The sequence below is a fragment of the Saccostrea cucullata genome, unplaced genomic scaffold (assembly GCF_032062105.1).
Source record: "Saccostrea cucullata isolate Sc308-1 unplaced genomic scaffold, CSIRO_AGI_Scuc_v1 ctg4790, whole genome shotgun sequence".
Lineage (NCBI taxonomy): Eukaryota > Metazoa > Mollusca > Bivalvia > Ostreida > Ostreidae > Saccostrea > Saccostrea cuccullata.
Genome location: NW_026930751.1, coordinates 14,816 through 32,957, shown reverse-complemented (window position 1 = coordinate 32,957; position 18,142 = coordinate 14,816). Strand labels below are relative to the sequence as shown.

The 18,142-nt window shown below is 34.1% G+C and overlaps 3 protein-coding genes across 3 annotated transcripts; 1 reads left to right on the top strand and 2 right to left on the bottom strand.

Annotated features, from left to right (window-relative positions):
• Nucleotides 1–866: 866 nt before the first annotated feature.
• On the bottom strand, nucleotides 867–2,590 carry LOC134229953 (uncharacterized). The gene is made up of 2 exons (XM_062711733.1): nucleotides 2,540–2,590; nucleotides 867–2,386 (listed from the first exon to the last, which is right to left on the bottom strand). The coding sequence occupies exon 2, from the start codon at nucleotides 2,368–2,370 to the stop codon at nucleotides 910–912; it is 1,461 nt and encodes a 486-aa protein (XP_062567717.1). The 5' UTR covers nucleotides 2,371–2,386; nucleotides 2,540–2,590; the 3' UTR covers nucleotides 867–909.
• Nucleotides 2,591–4,929: 2,339 nt separating this feature from the next.
• On the top strand, nucleotides 4,930–5,914 carry LOC134229955 (solute carrier family 23 member 2-like). Its single transcript, XM_062711735.1, has 3 exons — nucleotides 4,930–4,990; nucleotides 5,239–5,334; nucleotides 5,647–5,914. The coding sequence occupies exons 1-3, from the start codon at nucleotides 4,936–4,938 to the stop codon at nucleotides 5,889–5,891; spliced, it is 396 nt and encodes a 131-aa protein (XP_062567719.1). The 5' UTR covers nucleotides 4,930–4,935; the 3' UTR covers nucleotides 5,892–5,914.
• Nucleotides 5,915–11,105: 5,191 nt separating this feature from the next.
• On the bottom strand, nucleotides 11,106–16,508 carry LOC134229954 (torsin-1A-like). The gene is made up of 5 exons (XM_062711734.1): nucleotides 16,291–16,508; nucleotides 15,712–15,974; nucleotides 13,370–13,545; nucleotides 12,855–12,973; nucleotides 11,106–11,465 (listed from the first exon to the last, which is right to left on the bottom strand). Exons 1-5 carry the CDS (start codon nucleotides 16,472–16,474, stop codon nucleotides 11,200–11,202), a joined length of 1,008 nt encoding a protein of 335 aa, XP_062567718.1. The 5' UTR covers nucleotides 16,475–16,508; the 3' UTR covers nucleotides 11,106–11,199.
• Nucleotides 16,509–18,142: the final 1,634 nt, after the last annotated feature.

Sequence of the window (18,142 nt, the reverse complement as noted above, 5' to 3'; positions counted from 1 at the left end):
CTTATCAAAATATTTCCCACTTTCGCGGCCTTTTAAAATCGACTTCTCAGTGGGAACTCAAATCAAAATTTGAAAGGCTGCACATTCTTTAAAACGTCATTTTGAGAATCTTTTATTCAGTATTGCTTACCAAAAAATTTTTACTCTTGTATTATAAAGCGTCAAAATTTAAGCATTCTGGCCCTTTAAGGCCCCTAATTATGTAATATATGACAAAAATATTATACATGTAATATGAAGTTTTAGATTATTACGATAAACATTTCTGCTTCAGTAATGTGTAACAAAATATTAATCTTTAAATGGATAAAAGACTTTCGGCCCCTCTTAGTCCCTAATGTGATCAGTTAGCCCTTTTTTCTTGTGTCATTTTTTACAATTTTTGTACAATATGTTTTAAGAAAATATTCAAATTTACTCAAAAACAACAAAAGCTAGAGTGCTGAGACTTTCAGTGATAATACAGGACATGTTGTAGTTGTGCACCTGGGTTTTCAAATTGCCTTGTACGGAAGCTTGGTAGGGGTCGAAATTCAGGACATAGTTCAGGAGTGTCAAATTTTATCATATTTTTAATTTTTAATGGTCATCTAAAATTAACTGAACTCAAAAAGACTCAGTAATGGTCATCTAAAATTAACTGAACTCTAAAGGATTCAGTAATGGTCATCTAAAATTCGATAAAAGGGAGATAACATTTGATCGAATTAATCAAAAACGGAAATGCCAGAACTAACTTCAGATAAGGATCCATCAACCCTGAAGTTTGAAGGAGATTGAATGAGTCATCTCCGAGAAAAGAAAGAAAAGAATGATAAAATTTAAAAAGATACAATAGATAAATAGAAGGATCTTCCGTCTAAAAATGCAGGTGTAAGTCCGCGGAATGTTGCAGTATCCTGTAGGTCTTTATTCAAGGTATTTGATGATTTGGATTTTTCCACTATCCCTGTCTCCAATAACCAAATTGTGATCACTGTCAACACTTATTCCTCCATTGCTCATGTGATCTATGTAACATAAAAAGTTACCGTCACCAATTACGGCTTGCATATTGCGATCAGCCACACAGAATTCTCCATGTCTACTTACAGTCAGCTGAAGATGACCTTCTCTGCCAGTAGAAAATATAGGCTGACCCTGACTGGTATACTGAATCTTTTGGAGTTCAGTAAATCCTGAGTAGCTCATTACTCTACTTTCTTTCATATCTTGAGAACGCATGCTCACCAGTAGTTGTCCAGCTGCTGTGTAGGTGAGACCTCTCGGGTACCATTCTGATAGATTCAACAGTATCTCCATTGTATTGTTCTTGTAAATATACAAATTTGTACTAGACCAACCTGTTGAAAACACTGGTTCCCCCTGCAAATTCATGGACAATGCTATAACATTATGAAGACTTTCAAATGAATATAGAATGGCCCCAGTCCTGTCTATGTTTTTGAATGTGCCATGGCTTCCACTCAACAAGATTGTATCTTCTTCTCCACAATGTATTTCAAAGAGTTTTGTTGAAGATCTACCATAAGGACTTTGAATAGTGTCTAATATTGTAGGTTTGACTAAAATCTTTCTTTTTTCAGGTTGTTTGATTGGTGTATTGGTGTTCTGAAGGGAACCAAATATTTGCAGTATGTTGCTTTCTTTGACGGGACAGGGAAAAAAGTTTAAGTTACAAGGCAGTTCTGTGACACTGGGACCTGATCTAAAGTTATGGTTTTTTGATTGGTAGTCCAATAAGGCTGTGGCATCATTAGATCTCAGAATATAGTTGTTTTGTTTGATGACCTCATTAATTTCCCTTTCAGTTTTGCCTGTAACTGACTGATTTTCTGTGTTCTTCTTTTCAGCTTCTTTCTTTTGATTGATCACCTGATTTTTGAGGTTGTTGCAAACTATATGTACAGCTTTGCAGATTTTTTCGTCTTGGTTTTGTATAGCGATTAAAACTCGTTCATATTCTGTTGCAGATCCGACGGGACTTACATTTCTGTATTTTGGAACAATGATGTTTTCCAGTTCTTTTGTGTCAGCAATAATTTGCCGTGTAAGATTCTCGAGAACCTCACTAATTTCAGTAATGTCATGCTTTTTGTGTGTACTTGTAACACACTGTGTACAAGTCGGTGTCTTACAGTCTTGGCAATACATCTCGCAATGGTTTTTCTTGTGGGATAGGCACGGCGGTAAGACGGGTCCTTTCTTTCTGTAAAGAAACTCAACAATTTCATGCCTTCGTGACTTGTCAGCCATGTGATTTGGTATGCAGGTAGAACAGAGATCTACATGACAAAGATTACAATGATGTTCCACCGAGTTAAAGCATAACTCGCAACGAATGATGTCCTGTCCCTGGGCGGTAGCCATATTGACGGGAGGGTTGCTGCAATAATATTGTTTTTGTTAATACAGTATGCACATTTATATAGACTTACTTTCACCAGTCATACACTTTATAAACCATGTCAAATAAAACAATGTTAAAGAGTAATTGCATTATAATAAAAAAAGTAACAAAAGATCGGCTAAAACTTACATTTGGTTTTGAATTTGCACTTTCGGTTTGTACACCTATGATGTGAAAAAATGCCTCTGCGCTCAAATACGAAAGCCGTGAAGGGATATGAGGATTCTCAAAAAAAGTGCAAAAGTAAACCGAAATCTCTGATTATATAATTCGGAAATATGAGGTAGATTTTTTTGTTATGTTAGAATGATAGGAGGACCTGATAAATGTAAACATGGGTCCTGTGTAATTATTTTTTAAAGAAATCTACATTGAATGAATTATTTTAAAAAATTTAAAATAGTACAAAATGGCCAGTTGCTTAAATAAGTAGAACTCATTAGTTGATAATGGATTTTCCAAGCCGTATAACATGAACATGTAATTGAAATTCGAGAAGACGCATAGGCGTCGGAACCGGGCTTAACCCCCCCCCCCCCCACTTTTTTCCAAATATATACTTAGTATAGACGTTTAACATTACATCGTAGGTTTAGCCCCCCCCCCCCCCCCCCCCCCCACCATTTTATACAGGCACGTCGTAGTATAGGTTACGAAATTGGTGTTGTTTGGTTACTGGAGTTTAAACTTAGCCCCCCCCCCCCCCCCCCCCGCGCGCGCGCGAAATAGGATTTTCGTGTCCGGGAAATGGACATTCCCCCCCCCCTTTTTTGCTTGTCAGGGTTTTTTTTAAAGAAGATACAATTTTTTTTTTTACGCTTAGCCCCCCCCCCCCCCCTCACTTTTAATTTGCTTCCGATGCCAATGAGACGGAATGTCTATATATGTAATTCGAGATCTCAAATTAATTTTTACTATTTTAAAGAAATCGACGTGTCCCTTCATGGATTTTGTACTCTATTGCATGGGCGTATCAGTCACATGACTGGCTCAACAATCGCTTCTTAAAGATGTACCTTGAGACAACTTTTAAACTTAGATTCATATATACTTTATCACACAATTATCAGACAATTCAAATTTTCATTTGACAATTTTTAGCTATTATCAACGACATGCATGCAAGTGTGCTGAAACCTGATTAGCTAATACTTTAAAGAACTATATCTCTCGTACTATTTAAAACGCAGTAAAAATAAATGTGACTCAATAAAATACTTGACAAAGAAAACATTCTTTAACATTAAACTATTTAATTTAGGTTTTAAAGTCCTTATGAAAATGTTTTTTCTTCATCACGTCTTTCGATTGTGTTAGAGTTGTGGAGTTTATAAAATGGAAAGACAGTAAAAGTTTTATTTCCGCACAAGTCTAAGTCTTCGCTGACTTTGAGTTACAGTATTGCGGTACGTTTTTTTTTTTGTTGTTGTTGTTGTTTATGTACTCTGATCCTTTTCCGTAATGTACTTCCCGCCTCGCCGATATATAATTCTCCGCAACAGGAACATGTTATAACGTGTATCTAACATTTCTAGTTTGGCATAACATGTTATTATTAACAGTAAACTCCCGCTAAAATTGAAATTTTGTCTTTGTCGTATGTATGGGCAGGTACCACGACGCGGATCCTGGCACTTGGTCACATGAAAATCTGTCATTTTTTTTAAAAAGATATTCTTCGGCTGCCTCCTACTGTTTATGCATTTCCGATTTTTAAATATTTTAGACATAGTTTCGTCTGTTTTTCAAAACGTCGCTGAGTTGGAAACAATCGGTGCAACGTTTTATTTTGGGGATTATGGGTCGTTACTAATGGCAGGATCCTGGAATACGTCCTGTTTTGTTGCACAGAGTTGAGGAGGTCCTTTATGTCTAATTCTATGGCTTTTTTAATAGCATCATCAATATTTTTTTCGGGATAGCTTCGTTTCCGTAGATACTTTTTCAGTTCTTGTAGTCTTTGTATTTTGGTTGATTTATCATTTACGATTGAGCATATTCTTCTTTTTAAATTATAAGGAATTAATATTTATGGTATCTGCTTCAGCTTATAATGTTTTATTAATACACTGATTTGACAACATATTCTCCGAGAGCAGCAGAGCACATGGCAGGTGTGACAGGCGTCGCATAATATTTGGTTGATGCTCACTCCTCCATGGCATCTGATCCCACCTCTGATGCTTTGGAAGTCCGTGTTTTCTCTGCTTCTATTTTGTATTGTTTTATGCTTTGATATTGAATACTGTTCGTTATGTCAAAATATGTGTATCTTATCGCAGCAGTAGAATCCCTTAATATTGTTCACAGACTTAAAAAAATAATACGGACCATTGTCTTTTCTGGTGTGTGACCTTAAAAGTAACTTGTCTTTAATGTGAATACCTGTAAAAACAAGATTCTTTGGGGTTTTCATATTTGTTGTTTGAAAAGACTTTAATTTTGATTTATCTTTTACCCAGTATTACAGTTTTGTGAAATGTTCTCGACAAGAAAAATCACCAATCCTGGGCGTGTCCTTCCTGATGGGTCTTATGATTCCACAGTGGTTAACCCAACACAGCGACAAAGTCAAAACAGGTGCGTGCTTTCCCCCTAATCATATCCTACAGGAGTTCAACTGTACACAGTTTTTTTTTTATTTTGAGATTGAGAATGAATTCAAAGATATTCAAACTACTTACAAGACATAATCAGAACAGAAGGTTTTTAAAAGAATTTTATTTGAAAAATATAAATGTTAAAGAGAGTTCTAAAAGCTTAAAGGTGTGTATATCTGTTTACAGCGATAAAAATGGTTAATGATTTTTCTGGTGCCTACTTTTCAGGTTCCCAAGATCTGGATCACGTGATTAAGGTGCTGTTTGGAACCGCTTCTTTTACAGGAGGGTTTATTGGGTTCCTGTTAGATAACATGATTCCAGGTCAGTTTGAGCCAACTTTTTGGCACGTTATTTCAAATATACTTGTCTTTATATAATTTGCTGCTGTTATTACAGCTCCGTCTAAAGATGGAATAAGATTATGCATAAAATAGCCAAAAAGAAATTCTCTAATCAGAAAAAAAACTTTCTTATCAACGCAATGTCAATTTTACATATCGAAATGTGTCTTGAAATATTTAGTATAAAGTGAAGAAATGTCAAATTAAATAAATGTAACTTGAAAAACAAAAAGAGGCTTGAGGACTGTAAGAACCAGGTGTAAAAAGGTACAGTTTGTATTAACAATTTTAGGTACGGAGTGCGAGAGAGTGATAAAGCGATGGATAGCGGTACCAGATTCTTCATCAGAGAGCGACCAGACATTGTATTCGTTTCCTTTCTTGACAAAATACCTGGATAAAGTGACTTGTTGTAGATACTGTCCTCTGTCCCCGACCTTCACATCCTCAAGGTCACGATGCGGCACGGAGAAATACGACATTAACACAAAGAGGAAAGTTGTTGAAATTCACCTGAAAGAAGTGAAGACACTCTAATCATAAGTTCCTATGTGAAAAAAATATTTTTCTTCCAAACTAAGCTATATCTGAGGTGGTGTTTCAAAATGGTTAAATCATTATTCATTTTGCAGGTTGTTTCTCAGCTAGTTCTGTTAGGTGGTTTATTAATAATACAGTTTAGTCAAAGAAGTCGTACACTTATTTTGTCAACCTTACAGTTACGTTACACTGGTCCTGTTGCGATTTGTATCTCGTAGAGTTTACCGTAGTTTAGCGTTTTATATACCCGTATAAGGAATGCTTGTTTTCATTCCTAATTGGTTTGAATTAATATTTTATTAGAAATTAAAATCAACAAAATTTTCTATCGTAGACTTCACTTATTTACTGAGCAATATACTATCATCACTGTATAACGAGTTTATGTCTTCAAAATGTTACAAAAGAGCAGGTTTTTCATGCAATCTTTTTAATGACGCAATCTAATGACAAACAAGGATATCTACTTTCTCATTAAATTTTTTAATGTATTTTGATACATTGTCAATACTAGTATTATGAGACACAATATATAATATTACCAAACACATACACCTTTTATCGTAAAGACGAATGATGAATGAATACTCCTCCATGATACCTGATCCTACCTTTGATGATTTTAGAGTTCCATATATTTGTTAAGTTCACATATATTATTACTGTAAGTGGTCTTGAACATTTCATTCAGCATTTCGTAAATTCCATTTTCGTCAGAACGACCTTGTCAGCATTTCATTGTGTCTGATGCCCTCTTTTCATATATTTGTATAAATTGTTTATAAATATTTTAAGATCGTCATTGTTTTTTATCTTCAACTTTTGCATTAGAATTATCAGGCTTGTTGTAGAATGTTTCTTAAAAGCTAATATTGATACGTGTACCACCTCATCATGCCTTATCGATGCAGTCTCGTACGTATATTTTTTAGAGTCTTGTTTTTCAAAGATACTAGTACCACAGAGTCTGACACATCTCATTCTGTTTCATATTTGGATATATTTTTTACTTGAAAAAGACGTTAATGGTAATCTAACAACCAAGCTATATGACAAACATGATGACTTTAACTTTTCTATAGTCAACTTTCCTTACTTGTGCTGCAACATACCTTCATCACCTGCATACGGAGTTTACATATCTCAGTTGATTCGATATGCAAGAGCATGCTCTACGTATGAACAATTTCTAAAACGAGGTAAATTATTGACAATCAAGTTGATGAACAAGAATATCAGCAGTCTCGGTTAAAGTCATCATTTCGTAAGTTCTATGGTCGATACAATGACCTTGTCAGCAAATACAATTTTTCTTTGAGTCAAATGCTGACTGACGTTTTTAATACTAATTGTTAGTCCATTATACACTGAACTGAGGACGGATTTTTTCATTATTCCCCGATCATGACAAGGAGCACACGGCGGGTGTGACCGGTCGGCAGGGGATGCTTTTGGAGGTCCGTGTTTGCTCTGCTCCTGTTTTGTATTGTTTTATGGCCTTTGATATTGAATACTGTTTGTTTATCGCCATATCCTTCATTTCTATCTCATTGTTATTTGTTACCCATGACTTGTCATGAATCTTCTCATTTTCCACACACCAAATTTTGGTGAATTCTTCAATAATAAAGTTGTAAGATGGTCAGATATTATTTCTTCGATGAGAAAGGCATCTGGATACATTAAGGGAATTCAGTTTCTTTAGAAAAAGTTCGTTTTGTGTTATTTATCCTTAAAATGTTTATGATATGGCCAGGGTCTGTAGATCACTCGTTGTAGTACGCGTTTATAAGGGTGTTATCATTTATCCTTATTTTTCGTTTACTCAGCCAAAAATTTATGATTATTTGAATATTAAACGAGATAAATAAATAAATATTGTATATTTAAGATACAAAGATATAAGAGCCAAAACATCATGTCAGTTTTGAATATTTCTAATATCCCTAACAACCAAAATGAATTTGAATTACCATACTTATACTGAATTCCAAAAACTCTATACTCAATTCAATTTTTAAAAACAATGGTTACAAAGTAGAATAAGTTTATGATTCCCAGTTGATTAGATACGCACTTGGACACAGATTTGAAGTCAATATTTTCTGTGTATAATATCACGAATTATATATTTTAATAGCATTTCACACAAAAATTAAATAAAAATCTTACTTCATTTTAAAGTTATTATAACTTCAAATTTTTTGGCGGGTTTGATTGACACCTCCTTGCACTTTCACAAATTTTAACTTTATTCTTAATCCTTAGGAAAGTGGCAATCTTGTTGTGTATTAATGAGAAATATTAAAACTTTAATTCAGAAAAATAATTTTATTCAGAGTAGAAATGTTAGAAAGCAAAACTCCTTCACAAGTATCGTCATTCCGAGCTAAGTGTTGTGTACAGAGTATAGCAAATCGATCACACTCGTGTTATGTAAACAGTTTTTGTAAACAGGGCACGAGCTCTGTTATTGTTGATGTTTACGATTCATTATTTTTATACAGAAAATATAAACTTCAAATCTGTGTCCAAGTACCTTTAAAATGACGTCTGACCTTCTAAGAATGCATGATTTGGGACATACGTCAATGTGCGTTTCCTATTAATTTATTTGCGTATTGCTGTACCCTTCATACTTAACATATTAATGTTTAATTATCACCTCTCTGTATCCTTAAATTGCTTTTTCTGTTGATTTCTTTTACTTAATTAGTAAGAACAAAGTTCAATTTCGATACAAATCTTGCCCTGTATTTTTCTAAGATTTGGAAGTGATATAAGGAACGAAAATTCATCCCATCTGAATTATTGAAATTCCGTGCAGTGAAAACATCTAAATCGTTTTTTTAGCTCTACTGGTCAGAGACCAGAAGAGCTTATGCGATAGTAATGCGTCCGTCGTCCGTCCGTCTGTCTGTCTGTCCGTCTTTTTCAAAATGCTACTCCTCCTACAGTTTTGGTCTGATTTCAATATAACTTGGCACACAAGTAGACTACACTAAGATACATAATTCTGTGTATCGGTTTTTGATTTCGATGAACGGTGTTGCCGTGGTTACTAAAAATAGAAATTTCTGTGAAATTCTTTCAAAATGCTACTCCTCCTACAGTTTTAGTCTGATTTCAATATAACTTGGCACACAAGTAGACTACAATAAGATACACAATTCTGTGTATCGGTTTTTGATTTCGATGAACGGTGTTGCCGTGGTTACTAAAAATAGAAATTTATGTGAAATTCTTTCTAAATGCTACTCCAAATACAATTTTAGTCTGATTATAATATAAATGTGGCATGCAAGTAGACTGCACTAAGAACATAAAGAGACTTAATCAAGGATCATTATTCTATTTATTGCTGTTGAAAAGTTTCAATTTCCAACTGCTTAAGTACTTTTCTCTTCCTTTGCTATAAGTACAAACCAGTAGAGCTTCAGTCTCGACAGAGACTTCTGGTTCCAATATGACCTCCTAAATACCAATTATGACGTCATTAACTTGTGCAATTTCTAGTATTTTTAGTGGAATTTTCTTTCAGTAAACATACAGTGCATACATCGCCCACAAAGATTTTGAGATGTGAGAATTTTCAAATCATTTTACACAACATATCAAAAAATTAAAGCGGGTGAAGGTGGCAAACACTATTTTTTCTAAAAGAAAATTAAGCATCATTTTGAGGCTTTTCTGCATAAGACTTTAAAATGCCCCAAATTAATGACGTCATATGTCCAGAGAGGTCCACCAATGTGCCACATTATGATTTATCATATCCATCTACCTAACGCATGGTAAAGCCAATATGATAACTTTTTAAGAACATGAAATGTAGTGCACAATAAAGCCCAAACCTTATCTTCTTTGGAAAAATTGAACTCTTCTCTAACGTGTCAGTCTATGTTAGATGTGTAAGATGAAATTCAATTCAAAACCCGAAAAAATATTACAAAAATAAACACAACAAAAAATACCTAGCATATATCACATATCAAAATATCAATATAAATTATATGCTTGGCATGGGTGGTAATTGTACGAAATAATTTTCCAAAATATAACATTTAACATTGGAAAAAATAAATTTGAATAATTAAATAATTTTAAAATCATTCCTTCGACTTTTACACTATTTCCTCTATTTACAAGTCTTTCAGAATCAAATAAATCATTTTTAGCCGTATCAAATGCATCAGTAATATTATTTGAGCTATTCCAGTTTATTTTTCGCATTTGTTTTATCGCATTTCGCAATTCTAAAAGTTCTGCTTAAAACAGATGACAATTTTCTTAAAAAATATTTTAAACATACATTGAAATTACGATATTCTTGCATAAGCTGCAGAAATGTGGCTCTCCGAAAAAATATATTTATATATTGACAAACACTCCGGTCTGTCCATATATTTCTTCGGAGAGCTATAGTCTGCAGTTATTCTTGCAATTAGAGTTTTATACCTCATTTATGCATCAAAATCGTTAACAAAAGGGCAGCCTGAATTTTTCGATCTTATAATAAATTGATCCATAAGTACATTTGTTAAATCCTTTTTTGCCATCTTAATCAACATAAGTAAATAAAACCAAAAAGGTATCAACAGGCATTTTCTATTCAATTTAAATGTAAAATATGAGTCTTTATTTGGATTAAGAAAGCTTAAGTGTTCTTGAATCATCATCTGTGATGTGTGTTAACAAAACACCCAATTCAACTGGCGAAACATTACATGATCAGCTTCTTGGTTGAATTAAAAAAAAAACTAGTAGAAATGAAGATCTCAAAAAATGATTTGCCTCTGCAAAACCTTTAGAACCCCAAGACCATGGTATATCTTCATCTAAAAGTTTATGTAATGGTGCTGGCACAGTTGACAAATTTTGGAAGTAGCAACCATAGTAGTTAAACCTGCCTTTATCTGATGTTAATTAATGGGATCTCAAGTTCTTAACAGTTGCATTTTGTCTTCAGTTAGCTGCCTACCACGATATAGATTCTCAGATATCCAAGGTGCGTATATTCATTGGCCTTTACCACACATTTTCCAGTTAAAATCCAGCAGCTGTCTCCAACTTCTCTAATACTTGTACTGGTTTCCCTGTTATCTAAGTAAACAATAACACTGGGTATCACTTGTAGCAGTTTTTTAGTTCTTTAAATAAACTAGACTACTAAATTCCAAACAAAACACCTTTCTGAATGAGATCTAAATGCAGCATTACAAATATTCATTTAATGTTATACTTAAATCTACGAAATTATCTTACATGCAACTATACACGCACGACACTTTTAATTCTTTGAGTCTTATCCATCGTACATAACATAATCAACCTTATCTGGAACACGTTTACAACCGGTCACTGAAAATATTTGCGTGTCATCTGGGAAAAAAATCAATTCTCTCATGATTTTTTGCACTATTTCCTCTGGTACACTGTCCCTTTTATTATAATTTCTGGCTACCAGGTAATCTTTAATACACTTTTTCACATGCTTTCTTTTCAGCGGAAGAAAGGGAACAAAGGCTGTGATCAGGTGCTTAATGATGACGTCACTCAAATACATTCCATCTGTAAGAACACAATGTGAAAAAATGATGTTTTTGAAATGATGTCTTGTAGTTCAGTAGTTAAATGTACAACAGTATCGCGAATAGGACTTTCCATGCACTATAGCTATATGAAACTGTGCATCAAAAAAATTCAGCTAATTTGTTGCAGAGCAACTATTAGGCGTAATTTATATGGCGTCTCTTTGTCCGTCTGACCCTTATATCGTGAAAACTGAAATAAATGTATTGCTCTGATATTTTGCAAATATATTGCTTGGTACAATGAATGCTGAAAATTATCATGGTTACCAACCCAGTAACTCTCGAATTTGACCTTTAACCTACTTTCAACATAGTTCGTAGTACGAAATTTGATAACTGTATATTTTTTTAAAACTCTTTAGGAGTAAAATGCCATTAAGCTTGTGTACCGTAATTCATGAAATATTATGAAAAATAGCGCTACAGATCATCTGACCTTGACCTTTGACCTACTTTGCAAAAATAATATGAAAAGTCATGATTTTACCTTTTGAGAGGTAAATTAATGCTTTATAGAAGTTTGTCTTGTCTTAAAGTATTTAGAATAAAAGAACATTTTTTGTGGTAAAAATTGGATTTCAAATATGAATTTGTTGTGAAATACTGAAAAATACTTTTTACTAATCATAAACAAAAAAACTGATTGATTGTGGGGTTTTGCATTTAAACTCATGTTGAGGATGATATGAAGTTTCGTAACACCCTCTCAGAAAACAGTTGAAAATACATGACATTTAACCGAATTATTCATCACTAACCCTTTTTGGAAACCAAGTTTTCAAGGATGCTTTGATTATTAGCACGAAGGCAAAATTATTGCTCATAGTAATTGCGAATGTTTCCATTCATTTTTCGAATTTTTTTTTCTTCTATTACATTTGTAGTAATAAGTTCTTATCACTTGCATGGACTTTATGTCTTCCGTTTGATTCAAAGAGCAAGGACATTTTTGTACATACGAACAATTTTAAGAGAGGCAAGCTATCGATAAACAAGTTGATGAAACAAGGATATCTCTCTTTAAGTCGCAATTACGCAGTTTCTATGGTCGATGATAAATAACCTTGTCAGCAAGTACAATTTATCTTTAACTAGAAATATGACTGACGTTTTTATGCCAGTTGTATATACTGAATTTATTACGATTTTTTCCTTTTGTCCGATCATGAGAAGTCCGGTCGACAGCGGATATATCCTCCTCAAGGACACCTAATCACACCTCCAATGTTTTAGAGGTCCGATATGTATTTTTTGAATGAACTTTAAAGCATGGAAATTATTCGCTAACTCCATATTTTATGCCTGAAGACCTAGAGAAGCCATTCAAAATTGAACGGGATAGATGTTTAACATCTTTGTCGCCTACTTGAGTTGGTGTTAACAGTGACTTTGCTGATGAGTTGTTCCATTTCATTCAAACCAATTCTTTCTCTGGAAAACTGATGTTCTAAGGTATAGTGGAATATTTCTTTTCCTGCCGTGTTACTGGAAATGAAAAATGAAATCATAAGGTGTAGAAAAAATAAGTTCAAACAGCAAAGATGTTTTGAATTTTAAGGTTAATTTATTGCTGCTATTATTTGTTGTTTACTTTATTCTAAAACATACAATTTAAAGTAGACATATTCACAGCCAAGTAAAAACAGTTTGTCAAAACCTTAGCTATAACTGTTAAAAAGAGATTTTAAGTCTTAAGTAAAATGAAAAAGATATACACTGTAAGTGTTAATTAGTACTTTATTTTGATATTTCAACAAGCTTAAACAATTTTTCTGCTTCAGTGAGCGAAAATAACAAACTTTTATTTGCGAATTCCTTTGGAGCATTTTGCAAAATGATTTTTTTTGTAAAATGAATTGTTGCACTAGAATCATTGTTCACCTTAAAAACAGGAAGATGGCCTTTCTGTAGTCAGTACCCGACAGGTGCTCGTTGAAATCCAGGTAAGGGGTCAAAGTATCAATTAATCCGGGTGGCATCTTGTCAATTTCATCGAATATGAATAAAGACCGCTCACAGTCTTTTACACTGTTTTCAACCAACTCCTTTAATTTGTCCTAAATTAAAAAAAAATGAGTAAGATCTCACAGCTAAAATTGCGTTATTTCTTTTTATATATAAGATTTTTAGCTCGTCTCAACAAAGTTGGGCGTCGGCGTCGTGTCGGCGTCCCGGGTTAAGGTTAAGGTTTTTGGAGCAGTTTTCTTTTTAAGTACTTCTATGACCTACATTGATTTGACATGCATGGAAGATGTTTCTAGTGTGTTTCATTGTACCAGTCAAAGTTTCAGATGCTGCAATTTCAGCAAAGGAATGACCAGGTTAATGTTTTTGGAGCAGGTTATCATTTTTGGTGCAGTTTTTGGCGTAGGTCTCATTTTCGAGTAACTATAAGCCCTATGTTGACCAAATTTGCATGGATGGTACATCTTAGGATGCATACTACCAGGCTTGCTTCGGATGCTGAATCTGACCTACATTTTCCACATGAGTGAACAGGATTATGTTTTCGGTGCAGGTCTCATTTCCAAGTAACTATGAGCACTAGAGTGACCAAACTTGCAAGGATGATACATCTAAGGATGCATACTACCAGACTTGCTTCGGATGCTTAATCTGACCTACATTTTGCGGTTGAGTAAACAGGTTAAAGTTGTTGGTACAGGTTTTCATTTCCAAGTAACTATGAGCACTATAGTGACCAAACTTGCAAGGATGATACATCTAAGGATGCATACTACCAGACTTGCTTCGGATGCTGAATCTGACTTACATTTTCCGGTTGAGTGAACAGGTTAAATTTTTTGTTTTGGTGCAGGTTTCATTTCCAAGTTATTATGAGCCCTATAATGACCAAACTTGCATGGATGATACATCTTAGGATGTATACTACCAGACTTGCTGCGGATGCTGAATCTAACCTATATTTTCTGGATGAGTGAACAGGTTAAAGTTTTTGGTGCAGGATTCATTTCCAAGTAACTTTGAGCCCTATAATGACCAAACTTGCATGGATGGTACATCTAAGGTTGCATTCCGCTAGGTTGGCTTCGGATGCTGAATCTGACCTACATTTTCTTGATTAGTGAAAAGGTTATTTTTTTTTAATACAGTTTTCATTTCCTAGTAACTTTGAGCTCTATGTTGAGCAAAACTTGCATGGATGATACATCTTAGGATGCACCCTAATGGGCTTGCTTCAGATGCTGAATTCGACATACATTTTTTAGATAATGAACCTCGTTAAAGTTATGGGTGCAGGTCTGTTACCAAGAATTAAACTATAAGTCTTATATTTAAACCAGACTTGCACAAATGATGCATCAAGGGATGAATACTCTCAAAATAGCTTCAGATGCTGGATTTTAATTAGGTTTTCATGATGAAGAACTAGTTTGAAGTTTTTATATAGGGCTATTCCAAAGTTTCAAATCAAAATTGCATAAATTTTGCATTTTGGATGTACACTTTTTTTTGGTTAATTTTGTGACTTTGCCTTACTTAAAAAAAAACATTCTTTGAGGTGAGCTCTGTAATCTTTGATTACCTATGTTTATCGATTACTCTAAGCTGTCTGATTGGCTCAAAAAATAATTTTATCTGTAGGCAATGCGGTGATATCACAGGTCAAGTGTGAAATAAAACTTTTAAGAATCCAATTTGTTAAGAAATTCAGAGAAATTTGAGGTTAGATTTTGTCTTGATAATTTCAGTATTAATTCTCAATGAGTTGTGTATTATTTTGTTTATCATATTAAGACAGGAAAATTTGAACAATTCTGCTTGATTCAGTGAAAAAAATCAGTGAAATTGGGCTAAAATTGACCTCACAACAAGTTTTTATAAAATTTGGGTTCTCAATGAAATATATAGTGTAAAAATTTAATTATGACTCACTTTTGGATATATACTGTACACTTGATGTTTCTTAATGATGGAAACTATCTTCTCTAAAATAACAAGAGTGCTCACTTCTCACTACTAATACATGTAGCTAATAAAACTTTTAAAATGTTTCGGGGGGGTGGGGGTCAACTTCTAATTATAATTATGATGTTCTGTAGTTGCATAACTTATATAATGTATTACGTTCATCAAATCAACCATGTTCTCAGGTTTTTTTAGTCTTCTCTAGAGGCTATTGTCAGGCATTATTCCCACAGAAGATTTCAAATAAGAAAACTTATATAACATATAATTTTAGAATTTTGTTCCAGATTTACCTTGTAAAGAGGCACTTGATATACATGTGGGAATTCTTTAGTTGCTGATATGAAATGGACGTACTTGCTCCGCATTCCCTCTTGATATAGACCCTCGGCGATAATTCTGCTGACATGGTTCTTCCCTGTGCCAGTCCCTCCATGAAAAGAGAGTGCCAGCGCTCTTGTTGGATCTTTTGTCATGTGAGCTCGCAGGTGCTTCATAATGACATCAATAGCCAGATCCTGTCCAAAGACTCTGGTCTGAAGATCCTCCCGGAGGGCTACAATTCATATCAATTTCATAAAAAAGACAGAAAATCAACACATATTTGAAAGAGCAGAGAAATTTAAACATGTATTTGGTTTGATTTCAAGGGTTTTTTTTTAAAAAACAGACAAGTAGTTTATTGTACTGCCGGCACGTAGTAGGTCGATACAACGATTAATATTCTTTTCATATAAACTTAAAAGGGGCAAATCGAATTTCTTATATATTGGCCCAAAATCTTTCGATAAGTAACGGTTGATCTTTCGATATTAACTAATTACGGTTGATTAATCATTACCCATTTTCTCGAAGTTTTACTTATATTTTACCTGTAGCATCTAGGTGGGCCCAGTCTGCCGGACAGCATTCTTTAAAATAACACTTGACCGGTTTGTAGGCTGTGTATATTCCTGCTAACACCGCAGTTCCCACGCTCCCAATATCCAAAAATGATTTAATTCCAGGGATCCAAGTAAAAAGTCCATAAAACACTATCCACTTTACAGAGTCCATGAAGGAATTCCGCGAATAACAAAACGAAAGTGAAATAGTTGGTATGGAAACGACGTGCCACGTGTTGCACTTTTTTCTCATCAATAAAAATTATATCATTTTTATATAATAATGCTGGAAGAAAGTTAATATATATTTTTTTAAAAAGTAAAATACATCTGTATGGTTTTTTTCTAGTTGTGTATATGTATTGATTAGGGAATTCAGTTAAAGGTGTGTATATCTATTTATAGCCATAAAAAATGGTTAATAAATCCTTTCAGGTTCCCAAGACCTAGATCAGGTGATTAAATTGCTGTTTGGTACAGCTTCTTTTACAGGAGGGGTTATTGGGTTCCTATTAGATAACAGGATTCCAGCTAATTTGAGCTAATTTTTTGCACGTTATTTCAGATATACATCTATATAATATATATTTTATAATTGCTGCTTTTATTACACCTCCCTCCACTAGTAACATTTTTTAAAGATGGAATAAAATGATTAAGATCATGCATGAAAAAGCCAAAAGAAATTCATGATTCTCTAATCAGAAAAAAATCTTTCTTAAAAATGCAATGTCAATTTTACAAATCGAAATGTATCTTGAATTGTTTAGTATAAAGTGAAGAAATGTCAAATTAAATAAATGAAACTTAAAAGCTGAAAAACAAAGAGGCGTGAGGTCTGTAAGAACCAGGTGTAAAAAGGTACAGTTTGTATTAACAACTTTAGGTACGGAGTGCGAGAGAGGGATAAGGCGATGGATAGCGGTACCAGATTCTTCATCAGAGAGCGACCAGACATTGTATTCGTTTCCCTTTCTGACAAAATACCTGGATAAAGTGACTTGTTGTAAATACTGTCCTCTGTCCCCGACCTTCATTTGCGGCAATAGAAGTCACCACTACTCCCACCCTACCCCCCACGATATAGGTTTTTGACGTTTGGGTGAGATTTACTTTAGGGGTTTTTTTTTATTGTCAATTTCTGGGATAGGATTTTTTTTTTGACTGAGGTGGACCCCCCCCCCCCGGAAAAAATTTCTGGATCCGCGTCTGAAATTAGATTTTGATATATGTTTTGCTCATAATAGGACCTTTTTAAATTTACTAACCCCCCCAACCCCCCCCCCCCCTCGACACCACAATCACACAGCACATACTTTTTGGAATAGGCTAGATGGAAAAGGTTTGTTAAAATTTTAAAATATCGTTTGTTATGAATTAATTTAAAATTTGTTCTTGTACTATACATGTGAACATGTAAATTTCTACATCACATCACGTTGCGTCACCCATTATCATATTTATAGATTAAACACCATTTGGCACACCTCGGCCGATTCCCACTTCATCTGATAAGGTGATGGAATCGACGAAGGTTCGCCAAAATGGCACATGGCTGCAGTCTGGTGTGCATTGGATTAATTCATTTTGAGTTATAATTGGATTTATATTTCATGAAGTTGAGACACAGGGAGTCGGTAAGTAGAAGTTTTAGTATAGTGGGGGGTAAAATACACCCAAACTATTAGGTTAAAGTTTAAAAAGGGTGAAAGATCATCGCATGCCACACTAGACGAATTTCATATTGTGAAGTTATCTCCCGTTGTCGATGTGACATTCAGTTACTGCCAATACTGGTGCGGATCCAGAATTTTTTTCGGGAGTAGGGAGGGGGGTTCAC

Bases quoted from the DNA above. Each gene is read 5' to 3' on its own strand.
- LOC134229953 (XM_062711733.1), bottom strand. From the start codon at position 2,370: ATGGCTACCGCCCAGGGACAGGACATCATTCGTTGCGAGTTATGCTTT.
- LOC134229955 (XM_062711735.1), top strand. From the start codon at position 4,936: ATGGGTCTTATGATTCCACAGTGGTTAACCCAACACAGCGACAAAGTC. The intron at 4,991-5,238 runs GTGCGTGCTTTC...CCTACTTTTCAG, and splicing joins CAGCGACAAAGTCAAAACAG to GTTCCCAAGATCTGGATCAC. The intron at 5,335-5,646 runs GTCAGTTTGAGC...TAACAATTTTAG, and splicing joins GTTAGATAACATGATTCCAG to GTACGGAGTGCGAGAGAGTG.
- LOC134229954 (XM_062711734.1), bottom strand. From the start codon at position 16,474: ATGGACTCTGTAAAGTGGATAGTGTTTTATGGACTTTTTACTTGGATC. The intron at 15,975-16,290 runs GTAAAATATAAG...TATGAATTGTAG, and splicing joins GGCCCACCTAGATGCTACAG to CCCTCCGGGAGGATCTTCAG. The intron at 13,546-15,711 runs GTAAATCTGGAA...TTTTTAATTTAG, and splicing joins ATCAAGTGCCTCTTTACAAG to GACAAATTAAAGGAGTTGGT.